The sequence below is a fragment of the Ptiloglossa arizonensis genome, chromosome 9 (genome assembly GCF_051014685.1).
Source record: "Ptiloglossa arizonensis isolate GNS036 chromosome 9, iyPtiAriz1_principal, whole genome shotgun sequence".
NCBI classification, from domain to species: Eukaryota; Metazoa; Arthropoda; class Insecta; order Hymenoptera; family Colletidae; genus Ptiloglossa; species Ptiloglossa arizonensis.
Window position 1 is genome coordinate 16293440 of NC_135056.1, and position 27020 is coordinate 16320459.

At 30.8% G+C, this 27020-nt stretch overlaps 4 protein-coding genes and 1 long non-coding RNA gene across 11 annotated transcripts; 2 read left to right on the forward strand and 3 right to left on the reverse strand.

Moving 5' to 3' along the window:
* Positions 1-1935: 1935 nt before the first annotated feature.
* LOC143151331 (uncharacterized) lies at positions 1936-8069 on the reverse strand. The gene is made up of 16 exons (XM_076320365.1): positions 7556-8069; positions 6825-7446; positions 6319-6752; positions 6035-6236; positions 5526-5952; positions 5071-5445; positions 4840-4978; positions 4192-4769; positions 3831-4124; positions 3709-3753; positions 3542-3625; positions 3224-3464; positions 2769-3157; positions 2535-2695; positions 2339-2459; positions 1936-2252 (listed from the first exon to the last, which is right to left on the reverse strand). The coding sequence occupies exons 1-16, from the start codon at positions 8067-8069 to the stop codon at positions 2184-2186; spliced, it is 4695 nt and encodes a 1564-aa protein (XP_076176480.1). The 3' UTR covers positions 1936-2183.
* An 839-nt stretch (positions 8070-8908) lies between these two features.
* On the reverse strand, positions 8909-12366 carry LOC143151355 (protein DENND6A). Of its 2 annotated transcripts, none has more exons than XM_076320429.1 (9): positions 12071-12366; positions 11690-11982; positions 11319-11591; positions 11061-11246; positions 10748-10995; positions 10482-10672; positions 10157-10425; positions 9873-10085; positions 8909-9799 (listed from the first exon to the last, which is right to left on the reverse strand). In XM_076320429.1, the coding sequence occupies exons 2-9, from the start codon at positions 11837-11839 to the stop codon at positions 9599-9601; spliced, it is 1731 nt and encodes a 576-aa protein (XP_076176544.1). In that variant the 5' UTR covers positions 11840-11982; positions 12071-12366; the 3' UTR covers positions 8909-9598. The 2 variants fall into 2 exon arrangements, with proteins under 2 accessions (XP_076176544.1, XP_076176545.1); XM_076320430.1 differs by having other exon boundaries at positions 9666-9799; positions 9931-10085.
* A 1444-nt stretch (positions 12367-13810) lies between these two features.
* On the forward strand, positions 13811-14186 carry LOC143151357 (uncharacterized). Its single transcript, XR_012993297.1, has 2 exons — positions 13811-13916; positions 13999-14186. It is a non-coding gene; the product is annotated as an uncharacterized LOC143151357 (long non-coding RNA).
* A 33-nt stretch (positions 14187-14219) lies between these two features.
* Ric (Ras-related protein interacting with calmodulin) lies at positions 14220-15822 on the forward strand. Its single transcript, XM_076320431.1, has 5 exons — positions 14220-14496; positions 14571-14627; positions 14747-14820; positions 14897-15088; positions 15150-15822. The coding sequence occupies exons 1-5, from the start codon at positions 14355-14357 to the stop codon at positions 15390-15392; spliced, it is 708 nt and encodes a 235-aa protein (XP_076176546.1). The 5' UTR covers positions 14220-14354; the 3' UTR covers positions 15393-15822.
* Positions 15823-18226: 2404 nt separating this feature from the next.
* LOC143150915 (uncharacterized) lies at positions 18227-26376 on the reverse strand. Of its 6 annotated transcripts, none has more exons than XM_076319502.1 (7): positions 23736-26376; positions 21296-21559; positions 20581-20881; positions 20420-20495; positions 19871-20041; positions 18752-18838; positions 18227-18553 (listed from the first exon to the last, which is right to left on the reverse strand). In XM_076319502.1, exons 2-7 carry the CDS (start codon positions 21460-21462, stop codon positions 18459-18461), a joined length of 897 nt encoding a protein of 298 aa, XP_076175617.1. In that variant the 5' UTR covers positions 21463-21559; positions 23736-26376; the 3' UTR covers positions 18227-18458. The 6 variants fall into 6 exon arrangements, with proteins under 6 accessions (XP_076175617.1, XP_076175616.1, XP_076175619.1 ...); XM_076319501.1 differs by lacking the exon at positions 23736-26376 and adding an exon at positions 23349-23721; XM_076319504.1 differs by lacking the exon at positions 23736-26376 and adding an exon at positions 22651-23338.
* Positions 26377-27020: the final 644 nt, after the last annotated feature.

Below are 27020 nucleotides of genomic sequence, written 5' to 3' on the forward strand. Positions count from 1 at the left end.
TACGATCCGGTTGCGAGAAAAATTTGAAAAATTCTTTAAAAAAAAAAAATAACACCAAATATCGAACAAAATTCCGGAATACAAGCTACGATTCATCTTTATCGTAATCGGCTTGTAATCCGTGTTACGGTCCGCGAGTCTCGAACAAGACAGGGGGCGAAGTACAACGCAGCATCCAAAGGTGGCGCACGCATCATGAAAACGCTTCATCGTCGTTAAAAGTAGTCTCTCTCGCGCGGACACTGCGATCGACGTCCAAGAAAAAAAAAGAAACAATAGAATCTTTGATTGTAAACGCATTGCGTAAACGAGAGGAGGATACGAGATATTATTTGTTACTTAAAGCCATGAGTGTGATCAATCACGAGGATACTCTGAGAAGAAAAAAAATGGAATGACCGAGAAACGAAAAAGCCGAATTTTTTTTGCACACAAAACCGTCGCAATTCTCGTCGAGACGTTCGTTTTGCGTGCGCCGCTATGTTGAGTCCAGATCATTTGTCAATTCTTCCCAGAAAAACGGCAAACTCGGTGTACACAGAGAAAAGTGGGACACACTTTTCTCGTCCGCCGCTTAGATATTCACGAAAAGAGACACCCAATTCTTTGCGAAGATGTGGGGAAAGACTAATCTCTGAACTCAACGCGCCGGTTCACCGCGTGCGCGTGTTTCACCCAGCTCGCTGGAAAGTGTTTCATTCGCACTAGTCGTTAGGTGGATGTATACATGTTATATTAAATATAAATATATTAATGTTAAGATGTCGCAATGATTCGGGCCTAAGTTTTGTTCAGAGTTAAATGGGAAGACGGAAGAGATACACGCGTATGCATACACCCGAGAGAGTTATATATTATACATTATATATATGTATATATAATATATTATATTGTATATATGTATATATATATGTATGTGGCTGAACGAATCCCCGAGGCGATAATCGTGTATTTCTTAAGCCACAACCGTGAATACGTAAATTCTATTGCGATGTTGAGTCTTTCATTGGCGATCTATTATATATGTATTCTATTGATTCCGTTCACCGTGCAATCCTCCTGTTATATTTCTTCCCGCGTAGGACGACGTTCGCGAGTAAAAAAAAAAAAGAGAAAGAATGACGAGAATAACGAATAGTACCCGTGTTTTTGTGTCCTCTTGCCCCGACTGAGACGCGAGAAAGTAGATACAACTTCGACGAGCGGCTCCTCGTCATTTCGATGACGATCGAATGAACAACAAACGAATGGATCAGGAAAGTAATGTCCGATAAGCGGAACGTCTTTCTCTCTGAAAAGATTCAAGACGAAACAAATTAATTCCACAGCCAAAAATAAAAATTATTCTATATGTATGGTGTACTTCGGCAATCCCCCCTATTTCAAATATGACTCTGTGAATTGTGTAATAAAGCTATCCTATGGTACAGTGCATTCACTCGTAAGGATGAACATACACCCGATACGTATATATAATACATATATACATATGAAAATAAATAAAAAAAAAAAATATATATATATATATGTTGTTGACTCCATTGAAAGTATGATAATATATTAATGAATAACTAACGAGAATGTAAGGACGCAAGCATTAAATTCCGAAACTACTAAGAAATTAATTAATATAATTGCGGAATGTAACAATAATGGTCGTGTACCTCGTGAAAAATAAACTGGAACAAAATATAATTGAGCGATGATTTGTATATTTAACCCGTCAATCCGTTCCTATCGTTGCACAAAGCTCTTTTTGCAATAATGTACACTGTAAGCTCAAGGTGAGATTACAAAGTAACTATAGTACTGATAGATGATGTATGTTAATTATTTTTGAAGGAGAGGGAGAACGCTGCTTATTTCAGTTGGCATACTTAATTCGTTGAAGGATAGATCGAGTAAACAAAGAGAAGAGAACGAAATATTCTAAAAAATACAATGTTTTAATGTATAGAATTAAAAAGTACAAAAATACTGATCTAGTATTAATCTTATTCAACGCCTCTATACTATAGAGAATAATGTAAATTAGTCCAGAAATATCACAGAAAACACGTTTCGCATTGTAACAATTGTACGAAAACGCTAGATTCATCGACACTGTGATTATTCTTTGTTATTTCCTTCTCAACGATCTCTTTAAAATTTATTCTTAGTCGATACATTCTATTTACAATCCATTATTTTCGTCTGCTTCGCAAACTGCGAACTTGCGATAATGCCGGAGACGGTGCGATTGTTATTGTACTCTAAAAAAAAGAAAAATGTTAATAAATACGTATGTACAATATGTATCTATTTAATAACGAAGCATGTTGAGATTTAAAAAATTTACTTCGAGCGGCTCGATATCTTGAAATGAATCATCTCCTGGAATGAATAGCTTCTTTTTACGAGAATTCTTCTTCCTCTCTGAAAGTGATTCCGGTGGTAAAACGGCACGTTTTACGTTTCGTCTAAAATATAACAGTACTCTTAAGTAACGATATAATCGTATACATATATATTGCATATCATTTTCAAAAACATACTTAGATTCAGAGCCGGAAAGTTCGATGATCGATATTTCGTCTTCCTTCGGTGATGATGCATTTTTTTTTTGTACCCGTCTTGGGCGACGTGCTTTCAGTGTCGTCTCATCTTCGGACGTGTTTTCATCATATTCCTTTGCTTTAGATTGATTTTTTGGTACCTGTAGAAAAAAATTATTAATACAAATTCATCAAACAAATATTTCATTATTTACAAAACAATTGAAGCAATACCCCTTTCTTCTGTTTTCCTATTTCTTCTTGTTGACTTTTTACTAAGCTTTCATACATCATGACCATCTCGTCCCTGTTCTTCATAAACGCTTCCATTTCACGCTCCTTTTCAATTAGACTGTTTTTCAAATCTTCATTTATACTCTTTAACCTGTCGTTCTCTGCTTGTCTTTCCTGATTGCTTTGTTGCAAAACATTCAAGACTACAGCGCTTTGCTCGAAACTTTTTAAACGCATATGTAATTGTTCGATATATTCCTCCTTTCGAGAAAGCATATCTTTCGCGTTTGTTAAATGCTTAATTGTATTCTTCATCTCCATTTCCATTAGTTTGTCGCTTCTTTCATCTTTTTCACCTGCTTCGTCTCTTCGTATCAAACACTTCATTTCTATAACAACCATGGAGATAAATATTATTAAAATAAAAACAACTCATCGGAAAATATTTGACTAACCCTTTTGAAGTGAGAATATTTCAGCATCTTTTTCTTGCTCCTTTTCCTCCGCATGTTCTAAACGATCTTCAAGTTCTAGAAGCTTTTCCTTATTCTCGTCTAGTAACTGTTGCAGATGTTCTTTCTCCTTTTGACATATTTCTAATTTTTTATTTAATTCTTCAATTCGTTGTTCTAGTTCTGTTACATTTCCTAAATTGTGTTCCAATTCTGTAATTTTTGCAGCATGAACATCGAGACACTAAAAGAAAAAGAAGAATTAAAAAGAAACATTTTTACATTTTATTGAACTTTATTTGTATAAATTTATTTTAATACCTGCGATTTGAGGTCACTCTTTTCTATCGCAATATTAAGTTCTTTGTGTAACTCATTTATTGTTTGTTCGTGTTCGGTTTTGCACTAAAAAATAATAAAACGATTAAATTTATATAAAAAACATAAAATTATAAAGCATAATTTATGATATTTTTGTAAACATGTACCTTTGAGGCATGACTATCAAAGTCTGCTTCCAAAGTATTTAATTTCTAAAAACATAAAGGAAAGTTTTAAAAATTATAAAATTTGGTCTAAAATTTTATTAAAATAAGAAACAGCTACGTACCATCATACATTGATTGTAATCTTCCTTAGCACATGAGACTTCTTTTTCAGTTTCGTTAAGTCGTTGCTCATAGTCGCTAATTTTCGTCTCCAAGATAACCTTAACATTATCACTATTTTGTAGTGCCTCTTCAAGATGCGTTTTACTGACTTTCATCAAAGAAATCTCCTTTTGAAGCAACTCAATTGATTTTTTATATTCTTCTATTTCAACTTTACTTGTATTGCTTTCTTCTGAAAGGCATTCTATTCTTTGTCTCAGAGACAATACTTCTTGTTCTGTGTTTTCTAGCATCTTGAAAACAATAACATTATTGTAATGTAAATATAAAGAAATCGTATTTAACTTTTATTTTACATACCAAACATTTTTCTTGATATTGTGATTTGGTGTCATCGTATCTTATTGTCAGTTTTGCTAATTCATCCAAAATGATATCATAATCATCACTTTCTCCGACAAAACTTGTTTGACTAATTTCTTCCTTTGTTATACCTTTGATGGTTTGACTACTCTTATTATGTGCATCATTTACAATGTTATCAAAATCATCACTTTCCCCGACAAAACTTGTTTGACTAATTTCTTCCTTTGTTATACCTTTGATGGTTTGACTACTCTTATTATGTGCATCATTTTCAATGTTATCTACTTGCACTTCTTCTGACTGAATATGTACTTGGCAACCTATTTCTATTGTTTCTATTGCTATTTTATGCTGAATAAGTTCCTCATTTTCAACTTTCAATTTTATACTATTAATTTGCAAATTGCATATTTGATCAGATATATCCTTTAATTTAACTTTAGCGGATTCCAACTCTTCTTTTAAACTTTGTATTTCAGTCGAACTTCGAGTTATTTTTTCTTTTAATGCCGTATTCTCTGCTTCTATATCAACTATTTTTTGTCCCATTTGAGGATCAAACTCTTCATTTTCTAAACAAAGAACAAGTATATGGCGTCTAGAGTATTTTAAAGCACTATACAGCCAAAGATTTATACATACCTATTTTCGTATCCTTTTTATTCTTCTCGTTTCCTTCACTTAATACTTCCAGCTTAAAGACAGTAGAGACTTCATGCTGTATAACAATTTCATCATAATGTTCATCATCTTTTACAGAATCATAAGATTTTTCAAATACCTATTAAATAGAAATTTATAATATACATTTATATTAATAGAATTAAGCAAAATAATTATTCATATTTTTTATAAAATGAACAAATAACATACGTTCTTTTTGCACTCTAATTCTTGTGTACTACTGGTAACCATGGCTGTTTGCTTCAATAATTCAACTTCGTTTAATAATAATAATTTTTCACTTTCTAATTTATTTACTTGCTCTTGCATATCATCCAACTTATTTTTATTATCTATCATTTTCTTGTTTTGATTTTCAAATTTTTCTTCTAATACTTCATAAGCTTTGGTGTTCTCTGTTAAACAAATATTAATATTTCCAAGGACTGTTTCCAACTCATCTATTGTTTCTTGTTTTTCAAACAGGTCTTCTTCTTGCTCCTTAATGATATATTCCTTATCTCTCATTTCGGTAGTAATTGCAATATATTCTTCTTTTGCTTCATTCAAGAATACTTTGAGTTTCTGAAATAATATTATTATAAAACGATGTACGTAAAGTTAAAATGTAAGCATTATTTTATTATAAAAACCATTTTAAATACCTTGACTTGTTCCTGTTTAGCAAATAGCTGGGTTTTTAATTCTTCTACATAGTATTTTGTATCTTCATCAGAACAAACATCTTCCTGAGCTGTGTTCAACAAATTTTTTACATTTTTTAAATCTTCTTTTACCAACCCCAGTTCGAAAGTTACTTTATTTTTTTCCACAGTTAAGAATTGATTTAATTCTTTTAGTTCTTTCATACTATTTTTGAGCAACACGATCTTCGATGTTAAACGCGAATTTTCTATTTCTAATTCATCGATATCTTTTTCATCGTCATCGTCTACATCTTCGTCAGCAATCGACCGTCTTCTCTTACGGCCATTGACTTGATCCAATTTTTGCTTATAGAAGTCTTCAACATGTTTCAAAGACCACTGAAGTCTATCTTCTTGTTGTTCTTCCACATTTTTTATGCGATTCCTAAATGATATTTAAATTTTTAATAACATAATTTTGTGTAACACGAATGTTATGTGAACATATGAGAAGAATCAGTACATACCTCCAGTTTGCTTCAATCTCTTCCATCATAGCTGTGTAAGTATCAGCCATTTCTTGGCGTATTAGAAGATCACGAGTTAATGCAGAACTTTTTAGAGTAGCAATTTCTTTTTTTAATCTTTCATTTTCAGCTGTCATGTCTCTATAATCCTCTATTTGAACATAACCACATGTAACATTGTCACCAACTGTGTTTTGCCACTCTGTAAAAATAATATAAAAGTATATTAGCATAATGATGCATATGAGTTTAGTCTTAATTTAAGAACATAATTATATGAATACCTCCACTTTCTAATTCTGTAGCATCCCAATCGGTTACTGTTTTTATGCTTTGTGACACTATTTGTGTAAATCTTGATTTTGATTTTTTTTGTGCTTTCTCCTTTTGTTCTATAACTATCTTTTTTGCAATAGCAGAAAAATTGAGTACATTCTGTGTTTCTATATACAAGTTTGGCACAGGGTTAATATTTACTATCAAGGCTATATGTTCTTTACCAGACAGTGCTTTTTGAAATAGCCTTGTTAATTTTGATTCTCTAAATGGACCAACATGTTCCACTTTCTGCTTTGATAACTGTACTTCATGAATTGTTTTTAAACATCTTCCTAATACCAATAAACTCGTGTTAATATTTTGTGCTTCCTTCAGTCTATCTCCAATATTTAATGTCTTTTTTAAACGTTCTGAGCCAGCCAAATCACAAAAGGCAAATCTATAAAAAAAACATAACACATTATAAAATAATTATTAATATAAGGGTGGTATAAAAATATTATTTACATACGTGCTGACTTCAACAGAATCAGGATCATTTTCAATGTAATACTTCAATAATTTAATAGTAAATATACAATGTGATCTTGAACTTCTTGCATTTAAAGCAGTTGCAGCTACCTTCAAATTATACTGTCCAGCCATTAAAACTTGATAAGCCTCAGAACCAGAATTGACACAAACAGTTTTAAGACCTCTGATAAATGCCCTACCTTGTGCATCTGTTGCTAATTTAAGAGGTGTTCTTTTTTTCTGACTTTCATTTGATAAAAGATCATAGACAATTTCATTATAAATTTCAGCAAAGGAAACCCAAACAGAATAATGTGCATCAATGCAATGACTGGGTCTGATTGGTGATTCCTCTTGTAATAGTTTTTGCATTTCTTTATAAGCATTAATATATTGATGTTTATCTACAGAGGCAAATGTCAGTAATTTAGTTTTTATTTCTAATTCTTGAGCACGTTCAAGAGCATCCACACTAATAACATCACAATGATTCAATGGTTTATAAAAGGGAGTGGATTTTGGTGTAATATTAGAGAACACAAACTCTAAGCATCTTGGTATGATTCCAGGGGATGTAGTTGTTCCTTGTAATGTATATGACTTCCCTGAATTTGTAGTGCCTATAAAATAACTGTGTTACTTACATAATATTTGATAGCAAAAATAATAATTTTAAATATTTATAGCACAATATATAAATTTGATTCACAATATATCTGATGTTATTACCATAAGTCATGATGGTAGAATTTTGACCAGCTAAAAAATCTATCATTTGTTGCTTTACAGCTTGCTCAAATAAATCTAATTGAGTAGTTTCTGGCCCAAAAGTCTTGTTAAATGTAAACTTTCTACATATGATATCAGTACTATTAGATCTTTTGAGGCAACTAGTATTATTATCTAAAGTGGGCAGCCTTGTAAACAAAGTTGTAGAATTAATAATATTATATGCATCCAGTTGGTCCTCTGTTAGCTTCAACTTTCTAGGAAATGGTTTCATTCGTAAATATACTTTAACAGTTTGCAAAGTTTGTGACTCAGAATTTATTGAACCATTCTCTTCAATAGAATTACATTCTTCAATTTCATAGACAGAAAGCAAATTCTTTTTTGTGTCTTTTGAAACACAAGGCCTTTGCCCATAGGCCAATATGCTTGGATCCCTACCAAATAAATATGACATTTCTTCTTGTGGATTGAGATTACAAGAAGGCCTAATCGAGTCCAATGTATTATCCATCTACAAAAATTAAAGAAGAAAATTATTTTCATTTTATACTAATCTATTCGGTACAAGCAACTATTTATCTGTATTCTGCATCGTTCTACAGATAAACTGCGAATTAAATTATGCAGTAAAAACTAAAGTATTTCTCATCATCAAAGTACAGTTATTAAATGCGTATTTTTTAAACAATTAAAAAACACGTATATTGCTATTTAAACCATCTATTTGTACAATCTTTTAAAATCAAATACTGTTCTTGAATGTTCATAGCAACACAACAAAATGATTAACCTATTAGTAGTTTTCTTTAATCACATACCTGTTGTTCTAAATTAACAGTGATCACTCATCAAAAAATAAATTAATAACGATATTTTTATATTACACAAAATCTTGGAGAATTAATTGAAAATAAACATTTACGTACATTTCTTTCTTCTGAAGCATACAATGTCGGGACAGACGGTTAATGTTTTGAAATCTTGCCATAAGAAAGCTTTACTCAGATTGGCGGAATCCCCATAAACGTATTATTACCGCGCGAACAGTTAACTAATAAAAATGGACGTATACTTTTCAACGACCAATGGGAACAGATAAAAATATTTTAGTTTACCACAGTGCCCTCTAGTTGTGTTTATATATACAAATTCAGTTGATACAAACAAGTTGTATTTATCACTCATAAGAAATGATATGCGTAATATTATAAACCCGTTTATAAACATAGATACGTAGATAATGTTTTTAATTAAATAGAAAATATTATAAGTAGTCCAACAATATTATTAAAATAAATCTTTATTACATTTATCATTCATATCAATATTTACAGATCTCAAGTTAAACACATATATACATACAGCAATTAGTGCTCCTTTTTTTATTACATTCACATGTAATTAGGATTTATTATTATTCTTGGAATAAAAAATATTATTTCATTCGTGGACGCTTGGAACAGAAAAGATCCAAAAGTATTAATAAGTTATTTGCAGAAATGATATTAGGAAGAAACTCGGTTACATAACATAGCCATGAATTGTAAAATACTAAAAAATGGCAAATTCTGTTAAAAAAAATATTGAGATAAGTATAAGGAATATTTTGTCACTGTAGGAATACTATTATGAGCACATAAGTCTTTAGTCGCACCTATAAAATATTTCACGCACCAGTATTGACTTCTGTATCACTTTTTTTTTGTTATATATATAAAAAAAAACGCGTGGTCCTGAAATATTCATTCTAGAGTATTTAAACAGGAAATAAAAAGTTAAACTACGAATAAAACTGAACTTCTATCGAAATACATCAATACAGTTATTTCCCTACGTTTCCACGTTTTCACGTTTTCTACGTATTTTAAATATTTCGTCCACTATTTCTTCCGTTCATGTCATTTGTTTATATTTATCAACAAAGAGAGCAATGCTTGGACATATTTTTAATCTAGTTCCTCCATTGACATGCTTATGATTTCATTTGTATCTAAATGGAGACATTTACCGACTCTTAAAATTAATAGCGTAATCGTAATGTCAAGATTCATGACTTAAAATATCTTTCAAGTCATCTGGTAACGTATGTGTGATGTCGTTTATTCTTTCCTGAAGTTTTTCTCTTACAGAATTACCTACAGGTACTTCATCAATATACGTCTTTTCTAATTTTTGCCGAATTCTGAGAATCATGTCAACAAGTTCTACCTCTTGTTTTCCTTGCACCCATGCCTTTAAATCCTATAACAATCATAATTTATTAAAAGCAAAAAATACAATTTATAAATAAGAAAAATCTTGAGCTACAGCATACCGCTTTTGACAGTGCTTCAAGTTGTATAACTTGCAATTTTTGTGATAACTCAGTATACCTAGCATGAAACCATCCAGAAAAGTTAGGTGAACGGAAAAATCGTCTGTACAATCCCACCCAATCCCCTTTTATGCCTGTAGTTAATTGTGGTCCTGCGCTACTTAAAGTAGCTAAAAAATCATCTGGATTAAACAATTCAGGTATGGGTGTAGCCTAAAATAAATATTATTTGTCTTATATTATTCCATCTTCATAAAGTATAAAATAAGCAAGATGATAATTACTTTGAAAGGTGATATGTCCTTTTGTAGCGGCATAAGACTTGCGATATATCTTTCAAGAGGTATCATAAAGCTTTCTGTTAATTCTATCAAATGACGCTTTAGAAGAGCCGTTTGCACTTCGCCTGGTCTCTTTGTCTGGATACCTCTAAATAATTTCTTTAATATAGTTTTGTCCTTTTGAAGAAAAGGTTTATATTGTGTATAAACTCCTGGTTTTGAATCCAACACTTTGAGATTTTCCGACTTCTTTATTTTGTACTTTTGATTTTCTAAAATATAGGAAACTGGAATACACTCTACTTGCACAAGATTTTATAAAACTTACCATTAGTAATTCCGTTACTTATTCGAATAATATGAGGCCAATGCTGTAGAGTTTTGGCAAAAAAGGGATTAGTTACACCTAGTATTACAGCAGGAGGTGATGGAGCATCTGTGGTATATTCTTTAAACTCAGAATCATGAATTGTAAAATAAGGTCGATAATCAGCACAATATTTCAATGGCGCTATCATCCTAGAAATAATTAATTTATTCTTATTATTCTTATTATTTTATAATTGCTCCCATAAACTATAAAAGAATACTTACGCTATGAGTGCTTGAACCATTTCAGAACAACCAGTAGGTGAACCAGCCATAACAACAATTGGTTCACTAAGTAATACTAATTCCCATAATAGATGTACATAACTTACAACACTAGCTAAACTTCTAAACATATCTCCCTCATAGGCAGATGTTAAAATTAGTCTTCGAGTTGCATGAAAATTTGGCGCATGATCCATGGCAGCAATTGTGGGTGCAGTCGATTTATAGTTTTGATTTGGAATATATGTCTAAAATATAAGTAAAGACGAATATATAATAGAATAGATCATAATGAAAGTATATCAATGTTTACCTGAAACAAAACACCTATTAGTGGTAAATGAATAATCTGTCCAGGTAATGGAGGTGGCCACTGGTCAATTTCTCTTACAATAGCTTCCATAACTGCACCACCCATTTCAAAAAACTCAGGTGCAATTAAAGCACATAATTCACCAAAGAGATTCACAAATGGCAGTTTTGTAATTATAACAATACTCTGAAACATAAATAAAGTTGCACTTTAAAATATTTTACTTGTATTTTTGTTACATTGTTATGTGTAATGTACTTTTTGGAAATATCCTCTTGGAAGAGATTTGTCTTTTACTTGACGGAAGTACACATAACCCCAGTAATAATCCTTATCGCATTGTAAAAATGGAGGTGATCTCCTATCATATTCTTTTAAAGCTTTAGTTTCTTGAACTGTAGCTCCATTTTGTCTTATTCTGACATGGTATTGAGTATCTCCCATACAACCAGAATTGGAATCAGGAAAAGCAAGATAACAGACATTAGATCTTTCTTGTTCAGATAACATGATATGACCTGGATATACAGCCTAGTAAATAAAAATACACATTATTAAAAATGTAATATATTTCCTAAAAAAATACATTACAAAGCCAATAATTATAAAGTACAATGAGCATAATATACCTCTATAGCTTGGCCTAATTCAAGATCAAAAGTAACAATGCACATACAATGTACCCAATTATGAAAACGTTCCCATTTTTCATATTTTATCTCTTCTTTATTATTTACACTATCCATTCTTTTATTTTTTGAACAAGTAGCAACTGACATTTTTACAAGAATTTTGCACTAATGTAATCACTTACATATATAATAAAACATGTTACTTGCTGTTATACCAAGTGAATGTTTCAAAAACTTTTGTTCAACTTATAAACTAACATATTATAACTCCTACAGAGGAATTTGAGTATCTGAAAAATAAGTATACATTTATTAACCTATATTTTTATATTAGACAATACGTTGGTTCTTCATTCGGCATATCGCATAAAAACTTACGGCTTTGTTTAAGGTACACATTGTTCTTTACTCATTGATAGAAACTGTCTCCTACAAATCGTTCCCATCAGTTTCAATAATCCCATAATTACTCTTAACTTCTGCTTTTATATCTTTACCCTGTTTAACGATATTTAAAAACATGTAGTACACATTTACGCTTTATTTACTAGCGTTGAGTGTAAGGAGCAATGTGTCAGGGAAAAATGTTAATTCAAGAATCAAAGAACTCAGGCATCAAAAACACAGGAGGGACATTGCACGTATACTTATTTCATTATCATCTTCTATGTATATACGGCCGTTAAAATGTCCACGTGTTTTCCGTCTCTTGACAATAACAATCTGCCAAGCATATCAGTTGGATTCTTGAAACAATGGTGCGATAAGAGACACGTTCATGGGTAACATTTGCACCAATATTCGTCTTCATCGAGAGCAGCTGCATATGTTGACATTCAAACGGACGCACATCGTTCAGTCTCGCTTTATTAGAGAAAGTCTTCATAATGCTCAGTGCCTACAACAATAATTATAACCTCCGATACCAAACATGTATAAGTATCTGGATAAATTCAATTTCTCTGAGTATATCAATTTTATAAGACGACATCAAATCAAAGATACGCTATTCCTGTCCCTATCAGAATCAGTATGGTTTTGCCTTGCAATTTATTCGCGAAAGGTGTCCTGCCACCCTACCACTGAAACATTAAACCATAGCGGTACTGACGCTCCATTCGCTTGAATCCTATGCTTGTCTGTACGCAAATCACGCCAGATGCCGGATCGTTTATCTTTTTGCAATCACTCTACTTACGAAATAAATCAAAATTGTAGTTTGTAATAGACATTTTTATAACTGTCTAGTTTTACACTTTATCTGCTAAAATTTTGAAACGACATGATAAAAGTATAGTTTTTCACAAATGTAAACCATTTGCACATATACAATTTTCACAGAGAAATCTAAAATATTTTAGACTTATATAACTGAATTGTTATTTTTAAAAAGAGTTACTTAAAATAATTATGACAAACTATTTGTCTGTACTTTTAAGATACATTTTTTTTTATATTTACAAATATAATCAAATCAAGTGTCATTATGATGTTTGATTGATATTAAAATTATTTTGTACAAGTAAGAAATGATATTGCACGTACGTACATACTAAAATAAAATATTCGCGTTTAAAATTAGCGAAGGAGTATTGTATCAAATATAAAAAAAGTTATGTATAATGTTTTAAGTCTTCAAATGCCGCTAAAGAAATATACATCACGAATCTATGTAATTTTACATCAAACATCAAACTGCAATGATTTATTATACAAAACAAAAATCTTTATCGATATGCGTGCACTACCTCACGCATGCATATTGCAGCGGCATATTTCATATTGATCAAAATTTATGATCAGTAACAAGGTTACAATGAGGCAGGTGCATAACATAGACCAAACAAATTCATACAAATCAGTTCTATGTATAGTAGCATTGTAAACGTGTAAGCAAGAGAATAATTACTTTAAATCGTTTAATAAATTTAACTCAATTGAAAGTATATATGTATGCAAAAATTACATAATTTCTATAAAAGAATTAACATGGATTTATATAATCGATTATATATTTGTTATAATTTTTTATTAAAATATTTTAATAATTTTATAATATACCAAGTTTTATATACAGTTAATTTTAAAAACTCGGTGCACAATGTCAATTGAATAAGGGCCAAAAGTTATTATAAATTCTCTTATAATCCTCATCATGAAGATATTTTGTAAGAAATTGAATCATTTTCTACGAATGGATATTTTTGACCTTTTAAGTAAAGAAGTAAGCAATATAATTAACCACGAAAGCTTTGAATCAGACTGTAGATACAATAGTAAGCGGATCCATTATATTCACAATAAAGTTGGTGAATACGCCCCTGGGTGCACGATTGCGCGCGTGCCTAATCTTCGCCGCTGTCACATTCTGTCAAGCCCGGTCGTCAGCCTGTGCTCATCAGCCATGCTGTGTCTAACTGTAAAAAGCATAAATCCTAGGCATTAAGTGTCGCTCGGTGTGGTTCCGGGCCACTGCGAAAAACGGTGGCTTGCAATCGCGATCAAACATGTACCGTATCTTTTCCGATCTAACAGCCGATACGGGTGTGTCTACGCGCGTGTTCCGATACGTGACCAAGTATGTCAGTCAGTTCGTAAAAGTGCGACGTGTGCCGTAGCCGTAGTAAGCATTAGGTTACCGGTAAACAGGAATTCCCTAACGATGTCAGCTGACATCCTGCAGGATAGAAGTGTAGCCTTGAACGGCAAGAATGATGTACCGGTAGTCCCGCAGCCTACTACCAGGGGTGGACTTAGAGTCTATAAGATTGTCGTTTTGGGTGACGGTGGTGTTGGTAAATCAGGTATTACAGTTTCTATAATCGGCTAATCAAAGAACCTGTTGCAATACATATACATTACAGAAATCATTTTTTAGCTGTCACTCTGCAGTTTGTCAGTCACAGCTTCCTTGACTATCACGATCCAACTATAGGTAAGAGTTTTATACAGAGTGCAAAGATCAGAATTTTTATAAAGAGTTGTAATATTTCTTCCTCAGGGTCTCTTAGTTTTCAGGATAATATACAATTTAATCTTCTTTGTTATTGACAGAGGATTCATATCAACAACAGGCAGTTATAGATGGGGAGGCTGCACTTTTAGATATATTAGATACTGCGGGACAGGTCAGAATCTGTTATTATGAGATTCATAACTATCTGAAATTAATAATGTTTTGTAACTTATGTTTTTTAAATGTAGGTGGAATTCACAGCTATGCGTGATCAATACATGAGGTGCGGAGAAGGCTTTATGATATGTTACTCTGTAACAGATAGACATAGTTTTCAAGAAGCTTTGGAATATCGAAAACTGATATCACGTGTAAGAGCTAATGAAGATATACCATTGGTATTGATTGGCAATAAATTTGATTTGCAACACCAACGAAAGGTAGAATGTTTGTGTACAATTAAAATTTATTGATTTTATGTATATGATAATAATGTTACAGGTAACCACAGAAGAAGGCAAAGCACTTGCTGATCAGCTTGGTTGTCCATTCTATGAAACATCTGCGGCACTTAGACAATTTATAGATGATGCATTTTACTCCTTAGTCAGACAAATTCGGGCTAAAGAAAGGTCACGAAATTCAGTTCGTAAGCACAGTCGTTGGTGGCGACTCAGATCAATTTTTGCCTTTATTTTCAGAAGAAAACAAAGACATAATAGCAATCATCACTACTCTCCATGAATGTGATCATTTTAATAGAGGTCCTATTGATAGCGTGTATTTTAAATTGATAAAATATGGTGACACAAACAGTTTAAAGTTTTACAGATTACAACGAACAAAATTTTCAATGATTTTTTTATACTTGATAGAAGTCTCCCAATTTAGAGACTTATTCATTCACATCTCACTGCCTTATCTTTAACCCCATTCTATTTTGAACATAGTAAGGGAGACATAAAATACAGACTGCAATATTTGGTTTCTATCATACATCCTGTAACATTATTCTTGAATTAGGATTGTCTTTCCTATTCAAAAAGAAGGTAAACATAGAATATTATATGCAATAAAAGTTTATTTTTCTTTAAAATACAGTTTTAATATGGCAGTAATAGTATTTTCATGACTCTCTGTCTCCTGATACGATAGTTCTTTCATTACTATTTATTAGAAAGGCTGTTAATGTTATTTATAGTATACCTTATCAAGAAAAGTAATAGATAATTGAAATTGAATGCCTAATTCTTACAGGACTAGTTTACTTATGTCCTGTTTAAATTACTGTAGTTGCATCCAATTGTTGTCTCTTTTTATACAAAACTTAAATTTTACTTATCATAATGCAACTGTTACATCATATGACCAAAGAAATTAATATTCAATGCTGAAATAACATAAGATGCAAAGTACAGAATTTGTAAATGCAAAACATTTTGTAAATGCGAGATGTAGGAAAAGCTTTATAATACTAATTGTTATCTTGTCCTAATTAATAGTATGAAGTTAATAATTGTATTTTATTTATGCTAATTTAATTCTTGCAGAAATAAGATTTATGAATGATTTTATATTGAATTAAAAGTAGATCAGTGTAAAGTATATGAAAGTTATGATAATTTGTAAAGTTTACAAATGTTACATATTTAAAAATCGCACAAAGTGTAAACATTTTTAAAAAGACATTTTACGATCAAAAGAACTATTTACACGAATATATTTTTATGTTTAAAGATTAAACAAATAATGATAGCAGTTTGTGATGGTACAGTGAGTCAGAAGAATCTTGTGTTTATGGACTACCAAAACTTCTGAAATGGCTCCTAAATAAAATCCAAGTTTTTCAAATTAGAACTAACACTATATACATATAATAGACTCTATTTTCGCGATTCCTAATATTTGTTATTTATTGAAATTTTTAACTCGCGCAGCTTCAGAATACACGCTTTTGTTTCTAGAGTGTGTAAGGAAGTACACAATTATAGATCAATTGTGACAATTTAGCGATATATTAATAGAATGATATGCTTTAAATAGTTGCCACGTAATAGAGCAAATTTCTAATGGCAAATAGTCATAATATAAAAGAAAAGAATGGTTAAATGTAAGTTTATATACTAAACATCTAGTCGTTACTTAATGTTTCCTAGTCAAGTTTTGCATTTTGTTATACACATAATAATTTACAGTTTAAATATGCAGTTATAAAATTTGATTAAACACAATTTAACACGATCATTTGTATGTTTATCATACCCTATAAATATTTATATGCGTTAGTATTATCTTCGTTATAAATATTTTATAAATACTATACTATTAAGAGATACTGGTGATTAATATTTAATCCATTTTATTAGTGACGATAATAACAAACTATTTTATTTTCTAGAATAAAAGTAAAGTATTATTGTCAAAATTAATAATAAGTCACATAGTACACCCAGCTGTGTACCAATAAAGTAAGAAGTATTATTAAATACAAGTAAAATGTGTTTGATCTTAAAATATTTGTAACAATGTAAGAGATCTATAGTTACTTTAGTTTCATAATATAATTGGTATTTCTTCTTATAATTTTTAACATTATAGTATGGAACATGTATGTACATATAAAATATAGGGAAAAGAAAAATGCGATGATATGTACTGTATTAATATAAAAAAGAAATTTGTATAACTGTTTCCAGTATAATATATAATATATATTACTTAAAAGTCGAATTAGATATACAATTGTTAAGAATTAGATATGCTATCTTATAAATAACATGGTAAATTCAAGTCAGTTTTGTATAAAAAAAATACAGAAGAAACACAATTTACAATGACAATACGATAAAATATTAGATAAATATATGTTCAACATGTAATATTAAAAAAAATTCTTTAACAGAACAAAAAAAGAAACAAAAAAATGCACTTAATATACGTGCTCATTTTGATATTGAAGCATAAATTTGATACGATTGAAATAAATTTATATAAAATTAATATCGTATGTGAATTGTAAATGTGATATGCTAATTGGAAATATCAAAATACAAATTATAAAAGTATTTAAAATACATGAGCCTAATCTACGATTATAGTGTTTTGCAATACAATGCTTGAAATATTAATCATTATTAATTTCAGATTTATATTCACTTCCATACCTTACCAAAAAAACCAAAGTTATTATTCATATGTATTCATTTGTATCCATTTTGTAACATTCATTATTAAAAGTTCCTCATAATATAGGTACATAAATATAAATTAATTAATAACGTACAAGAACGATTTATTCTTCAATATTTTCTCTTCAGATACATGTTATAAGTGTTCTGCAATATATTTATTTCATTTAAATATGATCAATTGAACACACCATTCCAAATAAAAACACAGTTTATTACTATTGACTAATGTAATTTTTTAATTTTTATAAAGCTATCACAATAACAATTACATTTATTTTAGTCAAAAATTTAATTGTAGCATAAAATAATACGAACATTTTTGAAGCAATACAAATTTGATACATATAAATTCTACATGGTATAAATAAAATAAATTGGCACTTAATATCTGCTGTTTTTGTTTTTAGGTACATATATTTTAATTTAATTATGAAATCGTACAAAAATCTAAATTTGAATGTAATTGAAACATTAAAACATAAACCATATTTAACAAAAGTTGTCTGTTATTTGTAAACAGATATGAACAATTACGAAAAAGTATAATTCTATCATTTTTAATGGATATTTAAAACATATTCTTTTATTATTGTATGCAGACCCTTTGTATCATTTATTATCAGTCCCCAGTTGTTTCTGCGTTCATTTCCCGATCTCTCTCACTTTCTACTACATTGCCATCCGTGGATCCTGCGTTCCCTTGTTTACTATTGTCTATACAAGTCCCAACAAAAACAAAATAATTTGAATCTTAATTTTTTTGCTATTTCTACTTGGAATCAATGCAAATTAATGCTAAAATTAGTTGCATATATTTATAAAAATGTTATATTTTTCAACATATTAAAAATATAATAATAGAAAATGAAGCTCATAGTTATGATAAATGTTTAAATTATAGTACATAATTACCAATGTCAGCCAATCCGTCTATTTTTAAACTGTCCTCATTGTCATCACTCAAAGTGTTACTCTTTCGTTGTTTTGGATTTGCTTCAGCTGAAAGTCATGTAAACTAAATTACTACTCTACAATGAAATAATAAAGGCATTTCTGAAAGATTTTAATTACAGTTTATTTTAAGTACAAATAAACCATTGTTATTAAATAACATTTTAGTAGCCCCAATATTAGTATAGCCCTCACCAATTATTTAGTTGATGTACGTATTAATAACCATACATAATATCATTTTTAATTCAGACCCTCATGATTAAAAGTATAAATCCACATTAACTATTAGTACATTTATATTATAATTTTCTTTGATACAGATATATGAATATATTTCTGTTCGATTAAAAAAAATCACTGTAAATGAAAATGTACATTATACTTAAAATTTATAATACTCATATAGTTTTTATTTCTTAATATGTTGATACAAATACATAGAGTAAAATCTATGATTAATATTATACGTTTCATACCACTCTATAAAATTTATATATTAGGTAAACTTGCAACAACAAAGTATAACTAAATCACAGAAAAAAATACAAATTTTGACTGCACTTTTTACTCATTTGTATTATAAATAAAAAGATTATTTTTAATATAAACATGTGAAATATAGAAACCTATTTCAAAATTTTATCCTGGTATTAAACATTTTACAGTAAATAAAAGTAAAATGGCTATAAAAAAAGGATTCAACCATAATCATAAATTATAAGTATGAAATCATAATTTGATATCAATTTTTAGTAGCAAAATTTGGGACATTGTTAATTTTAACAGTTAATTAACATTTTTAATGTAGTGTAAAGTTTTATGTTATGGATGAAAATGAAAATGTCTTTCTTCATCCATATCTTGGCAATTGATATGAAGCAAATCATATTTCTATGTATGTTAAATAAATAAGCAGTGCAATATGCTCATTAACCAAGTCATCTGTTTTATGTAAACAGAAGTTTGATGGTAGAAGCACAGAAAATACAACGATTTTATACAGAGTTACTGGAGGAATGTTGTTTTAGTTTTCTGATAATCTTCTTTTCCCCTGAGGTAGGAGAAAAGTATCACTACCTTTCAGCATTGTAACTGAGAGGTCAGGACTTAAGCGCACAGCGCCAGGTGGATCTGTTGGAAGAATTGGAATTCCATGGTACTTCAAACCACGTTGACCAGCTACAGATACTCTTACAGCTGTCTCCGGAACAGGACCCAACTGTGTCTTGTTAATGTCTGTTCTTGTAGCTAAATTGACAGACCCCCAGAATATCTTATAATGCTAAATCAGTTGGTAGTATGCAAAAATGAAAGAAAATCATAGTTGCATTAATGCATCTATTGATACCCCAAAGATGTTAGGATTATTTGGAAAATTATTATTGGAAAAGCTGCTGTAATTTAAGTAATCAAAACTAATTCCTAACTTGAAAGGACAATAGAAAATTAGCAATGTAAGTTAGAAGGAATATTACCCAGTATGTGGTTCAATTTAGGACTGGAAGCAACAAATATTTTCAAGTATTTCAATTCTGATTTGTACTTTTATGGAAATGTATGGTTTAAAAAACATGAAAATACAAAATAAAATAAAATTAGGAAGATATACATAATATTGTAACTTACACTGTTGGATGAGTATGTTTTTCTTCTCTGGAGTTTTATCGCATGTAAGTTTAAGCTTATCAAGTTCATCCTTTAGCTATAACAAAAATTGAATGTTATGTTTAAAATTTATCTATTAATGTATATAAAATATAAATACATTTCTAGAACACAATTTATACCTGATCTATTTCTTCCTGTAATTTTTTATTTTCATCTTGTTTTACATCTAATTGTGTATTGAAAGTGACTTTTTCCAGTCTTAATGTTTCTAACGTTGCAGTTTTAGTAGCATCTAATTTGTTTAATGAATCCAATTCACTTTTGCATATATTAACAGAATCTTCTAATTCTTCATTTTTCTTCTTCAAATCTGCTTGCTGCTCTAAACGTACATGAAGGGATGCTACTTCATCCTCTGCATGTTTATACCTTTGTTGTAAATTTCCACGTAATGTGACACATTGATCTCTTTCTTCAGCACTAGAAACATAAATATACAAAATTATTTATTATAATTTTATGAACAGTCTTGAAAAATACAAAAATTCTTTTATATTATATCTCCAATTTCTGGAAGTTTTGTTTCTTTATTTTGAATAAATATTTATATTGCATACCATGCTAAACATGACAATTTTTTTGACATTTGCCAAAATAGAAATACTGACACAATAAAAATCACTTTTAGTTGCAACATATTTGATAAATGTTTTGTAAACTTCAAGATAATGGACTGTCTCACAAATTATACAATGTGCACAGTATTGTTATAAACAAAGAGTAAACTTTAAAAGTAATAAATACTAAAATATAATATGACAAATACAATAATGTTTACATTGCAATAAGTGACATATAGCACAAAAGAAATATTGTGATACCGCATAATAATACCTGATTTTAAGTAGTTCGTTCAATTCGTCAATTTGTCTAACTAGTTCAATATTTTCTGAAGACAAGGTCCACCAGTTGCAAATCAGCATTAAACAAGCGACGAAAAGTCCTCCAACAAGGAGGGGAGGACATCGGCCTCCTCCGACTCTCATACTGTCAATTCCCATTCCTTACTTATTGTATCCTGTATTTACCAGATGCACATGTGCTTTGTTATTTCGCACGTGTAAATGAAAAATCGATCCTTGCTCTGTCACTCGCGTTCTATTCGAAAAAAAACCGAATCAAGAAGCATACATACAATTTTATTAACTGTCACGGTTCATTACTCGCGATTAATCCAAGCGAATGAAACAAACAACACTTTTTTAACCTTTTCACAGGAAGTAGCTTCTCTTTAAATAATCTTCACGCGATTTTTACGAAAGAAAACGCGCATTACGTGCCGTGGGCGTATTCTAACATACACTACCGGTACTGACAGTAGTGTAAATACATTTTATGACGATAAATACATAATCGCGTCACAAACTAAAGTCCGGGATCTTTAATGCACGTTGAAAGTTTTCGATTGTTTATTAATAATTGCGACATTAGCATTAAAACGATTTAAAAATCAATGCGGTGTATTCATCGCGCTGGGATAACTAACAGTGACGACTGGTGTCGACTAACCACGGCAATCACACACATGCATTACGCGTATATACATATATACATAACCTGATAGGACTGCATGTACACATTTTACACATTATATTTTGCATACATAGGCACATATTCATTAACGAGTTGGCAGGTTATCGAATACGTACATAGGCAGATATGGCTTCTACAGGATACTGTCTTTTTGTCCTTATACTCGTAAATTTATAAAGCTTTTACAATGTTACCTCGCATCCGGCAGTTGAAAGATCGACTCGTTACTACATTAGCGCATTGCGATGCATTATTCTCTTGTAAATTACGTAGAGTAATATTTTCAGTCATTGAGCAAATTCAGTAATTATTAATCGTAATAAATATACGCAGCTTTAGATTGTATTTATTAGTATGTAGCGTAATCTTTTACGTTCATGATTTTTTATATAGTATTTTGACTTGAACATTTAAAAGGAAGATATTTAACTTAGTAGAAATCAAATGGGTGGAAAATAAATACGTGTTGTAAGCTTTTTAAAATAATTAATACGGAGTTCAATACGAATTTTCAGAAATATTCAAATTAAAAATTTGTCAAAACACTCCGCAATTAAGAATATGGGAAAACGCTTATGAAGAAATGCATACGTACAAAAGTCACATTTATTCTGTTCTCTTTATTATATATAATATATATTTACTTAACACTGTACCATTGAAGAGAATTCATAGCTGAATAGAGTGAAAAGTATCGTGATCACGTTATGAACTCAAACGACAAGAGACATGTAATTAGAAACTCGACGTTCAATCCATCGTGACACGATTTACCGAAAGATGACTGGTTCAAAAAACATCGAAACTCTTTTCAACTAATTCATTATAACGAGTAACATAAAAGAGACCATACAGGCGTGCGAGTCGTGAGCTACGACTCCTGCCAATAGGCAAGGTAATTTCATCGTATACAATTCTCAAGTTTGTTCGCTTACAATTTACGAAAAAGACAAAATTTTTATATAATATCACGTATAATTAATTCGACGATTAGTCTTCTATAATGTATATAACCGAAAATGATTCATACGTTCTGTTATATGCGTACATTCTCGAACACACAAATTTTTAATAAATATATAATTTTAAACAAAATAAAGTCATTGGTGAATCACAAAATCTGCGTTTAAAAGTTGTGTATTCTTATTTTGCAATCGAGATTCAATATTAGTTTTATCTTACGTGGTCTCGCGATAAATTTACGTTCTTTGTAAACAAATTGACTATAATCATAAACGAACGCCCCATCGTGTATGCGCAAATTATTATCGACTTCGTTACAGTTTTATCTTTTGCGTACAGCGACCGTGCTTGCGCGCGAACGAAAATAAAATATATGAGAAATTTAATATACGTATGTGCTCCAGCATCCATCGGCACCCGGCATCATTGTCATGTTAGACACATTTGTCCTGAATGTCGATTATCCACTTTTACTTCCTAAATCTGGCTACGCAGATGTTCGCCAATGATACGAAACATTTGAGCTAGACGTCGAAAAATAATCTATCGCTGCAAACGTCGTATGTTGTGTTCCGCAACTCGTATGTATATATATACATACATGTGCACACGGAGTAAGACACATCCCACCTAACTTTATCGTCTAAGCCTAACACTATCGACAATCGTGCTGTTCCGAAAAATCGATATCGATATAGTAGATATCGGCTAATGGGGTTATCGGTTAATCAGAACAGCTGTTCATTTTTGACAGAGAATAGAAATTAATCGCGCGTACCTTTTTAAATCTTTCCACGAGGTTTCGTATCGCTTCCAGCGTCCAAATAAACTGAAATTCACTGAACTTTTATAACACGTTAACGTATACCGATAAGATACATTATAAAAACACAATACACAGTACAATTACGTAACTAGGTTTAGTTGCGTACAATACGAATCATGGGTGATTGGATTCGATTGTTCGAGCGAAGAGTTTTTCTCTGTGAATTTCAGTTGTGATTTGTACCATACGTTTTCGAAATAATTATCAGTTGATAAATTTAAACATACATCCAATAAAAAATTAGGTGGAACGTTCCGTGTTTGCGGGCGTACCACGTGCAAGATAACACGCGGCACTAACATCGAGATGCGTAGAAAACGTTTTACTTGTTGCGAAAGATATTCGATCAGAGGTACACAGTTTTCTTTACGAGACTATCGTCGAAAAATCGGTAACTTCTCGGCATCTCTTTCATATTTCAAGTTCGCATCTCCTTTCTTTTTTCTCTCTTTTTCTTTTCCTCTATCTCTCTATAGTCGTAAATGGGTTTCGTAAAGGAGAAAGAAAATCTCGAAGGTACCGTTTTTCTATATATATAGATACATCCGTACTGACTACTATGAGTAATTTTATGTCGATTTTTGCGTACATGAATATTGTCTTTTCAATCTGTTCATTACTTTCTCGGTCGATATGGTGTTTTCGCGGGATCACTGTTTTTTTTCGGTAAGATTTGAAAACTTTTGCTCATTTCTATTCCGCTACGACAGATCGATACATCTCATTGATCGGAAATACGTGTAGAATTGTACACAGAAATTCATGTTCTCTTTCGTTCGTTCTCCGTTCTTCTCGCAATTACGAAGCTGCGCCTTTTCAACAGCAACTTAAACTCTTCTCTGCGTTCCACGGTTAACTAAATCGTATTTGACAATCAGAAAAACTTCTGATTCGGGAAAACGATTTCGACGTCCGTTTCGGGACGTCTAATGATGTCTAAAACGTAATAGGAAGATATTGCACTAACCAGCTCGGAAATTAACCTGCATATTTTTTTTTCGCGCCGATGTTAAGCAATCGGATATTAGAACGTTCGAACGTTTTTACGACTTATTAACGCGTATATAAGAAAGTCTAAACAAAATCGATAGAACAATGAAATTAATCGATGAAAGAAAGATTTGTTAGTCGTTAAATCGCGCTTTGTTATCTTTTTGTTTACTTCAATCGCAGACCCTAAGAAAGTACGTTGACTTTCAAAATAAAAAATTCTATAAAATGTGCAATTCGGTTCTTAAAACGGTATGACATTTTCCTATGTGCAGCATTTTGATTATTAGCGACAATTGTTTTACGATTTACGAACATACATTTATATAGAGGTATAAAATTCAAATCTGCAAGTATTGCTCGATTTCCCTTAAACGATACCGGGTCTGCGATCAGGCACACTAATTTTGTAAATGTAGTTTTAAACATTTGAGAATATCTAACACGTTTCAAATGATTTATTTACACAATTCGGTAAATTTTCAGAAGATATGCACGAGAAGACGTACCGATTCTTTCGTTAATGATAATTGATCTGCAAAATTGAAGCTTGCGAATCGTAGAATTATTCTTCTCGTATGCACCGTCTCAATTTTACCTAATAGTATTTTAGTACCTTATCGGAAAGGATCAATTACACACGAATTTTTTTTTTTATTACTAAAAAACAGTTTTAAAATTGCTCGCGGTGACGCGTATACCGAGACCGCGAAATTTCGTCGAAAAATACAAATTGTATATTATTCAATAATCATTGCAGGTTGAGTGCAGTGCAATATGATCCGTTTTGTAGCGCAAACACGCTATATTTGTAAAGAAACTTTGCCACAGGTGCGAGGCTCTCGCAGACCATTATCGGCGGCATTGTTTCCTTTTTTTAATTCCTCTAATGCGTACAATTCGCTTTCTATACGTTCGGTATTTCACGTACGTTCATGCAAATTGCAATCATACTAAAGTTGTTTTAAGTTCTAGTCACGTAGAAAAAGAGTCTATAGTAAAATCGTGGTCCGATGTTGCCATTTACTTTTTCCAATGCTTCATAATAGAACGCGGTTTTGCAACTTAAAATGTACACGTTTCGAAAAACCAATCTCATTTATCCGTTCCAACATAGTTTATATGTTAAGAGAACCAAAGAAATACTGCAATCATTTGAGACTACGGTTTCTTAATCGTAAAACTCTTTGCCTCGTTCACTATAGTAAAGCAAATTGGAGAGAAAATAACTCAGTGTGTATTCATGTGATATTTGCTTTCGTTACTGCCAAGAGGTACCGATCAACAGAAAGGCAACACGCGAAACATAGAAAGTGCAGAGAAATGAATGTTTCTTTTTTTTACAGATTGCGTTATGGTAGAAGTACTTAAAAGCGTTTCATGCGCTTCTTATTACATTGTCGTAACAATTCTTCTCAATTGTTAATGTAACATTGTACGCATCATTCTTCTTTAAATCTTCGTTCTCTTAAATCGATTAATAATGATTAATCAACCAAAACTTCCTATACTAAAATTAATAAAAACCTAAACTGCATAAACGTATTAAGAAATTCTTTTATTCATTACCAATGTACCCAAGTACCAAAGTACCCAAAGCAATTAATCTCTTTATAAGTATGAAGCATACAACAGACAGATTATGACACTCTTATTTGAATGGTAAAATGAAATTATATACGATTTTTTTTTAGTAATTTTAGTATAGTTACAGTTTTAAAGATGTATGTATCTACAGCGTAAGTACAGATTCTTATTATAAATGTCACTATAATGAAATAACGAGTATTTCATGTATGATGTTTTTCTATATTTATTCATAGTTTCCTTTCAATATATTTGGATATTCCATGGAAAGTATAAATGCATTAAGAGTTACTTTACAAAGAACAAAATTATCGTACCACATACACGTACATTTCAAAATATTTTATCTGCACAGTGTTTATGATAGTTATGAACTAATATTCCAGTATGGTCTAGTGTCATCTGCTGTCAACAAAATTTACAAAACAAAGTGAAAGAACCAATAACTTTTTGTAAATTAGTTGTACAAGTATCCTTAATATCGAGTAGAGTAAGTTTCATCTTGTTCTTTTAAAATATTTTAATTTTTTATTGACAATGCATATTAAACACGTTTTGAATTTATATAGAAATTATAATTCAGATCGTGCGCTAAATTCATGCAAAGTTATTAGTTACTTTTACTTTTTTCAACACACTTTGAATATTCCAGTTTATAAG

Bases quoted from the DNA above. Each gene is read 5' to 3' on its own strand.
- LOC143151331 (XM_076320365.1), bottom strand. From the start codon at position 8,069: ATGGATAATACATTGGACTCGATTAGGCCTTCTTGTAATCTCAATCCA. The intron at 5,953-6,034 runs GTATGTACTGAT...AATATCATTTAG, and splicing joins GAGATTGAAGCAAACTGGAG to GAATCGCATAAAAAATGTGG. The intron at 3,626-3,708 runs GTACATGTTTAC...ATTATTTTTTAG, and splicing joins TTGATAGTCATGCCTCAAAG to TGCAAAACCGAACACGAACA.
- Ric (XM_076320431.1), top strand. From the start codon at position 14,355: ATGTCAGCTGACATCCTGCAGGATAGAAGTGTAGCCTTGAACGGCAAG. The intron at 14,628-14,746 runs GTAAGAGTTTTA...TGTTATTGACAG, and splicing joins CTATCACGATCCAACTATAG to AGGATTCATATCAACAACAG. The intron at 15,089-15,149 runs GTAGAATGTTTG...ATAATGTTACAG, and splicing joins ATTTGCAACACCAACGAAAG to GTAACCACAGAAGAAGGCAA.
- LOC143151355 (XM_076320429.1), bottom strand. From the start codon at position 11,839: ATGTCAGTTGCTACTTGTTCAAAAAATAAAAGAATGGATAGTGTAAAT. The intron at 11,592-11,689 runs GTATATTATGCT...TTTATTTACTAG, and splicing joins AATTAGGCCAAGCTATAGAG to GCTGTATATCCAGGTCATAT. The intron at 10,086-10,156 runs GTAATTATCATC...TATTTATTTTAG, and splicing joins AGGACATATCACCTTTCAAA to GCTACACCCATACCTGAATT.
- LOC143150915 (XM_076319502.1), bottom strand. From the start codon at position 21,462: ATGGGAATTGACAGTATGAGAGTCGGAGGAGGCCGATGTCCTCCCCTC. The intron at 20,882-21,295 runs GTATTATTATGC...TTATGTTTCTAG, and splicing joins AACGAACTACTTAAAATCAG to TGCTGAAGAAAGAGATCAAT. The intron at 20,042-20,419 runs GTAAGTTACAAT...CTGTCAATTTAG, and splicing joins AAACATACTCATCCAACAGT to CTACAAGAACAGACATTAAC.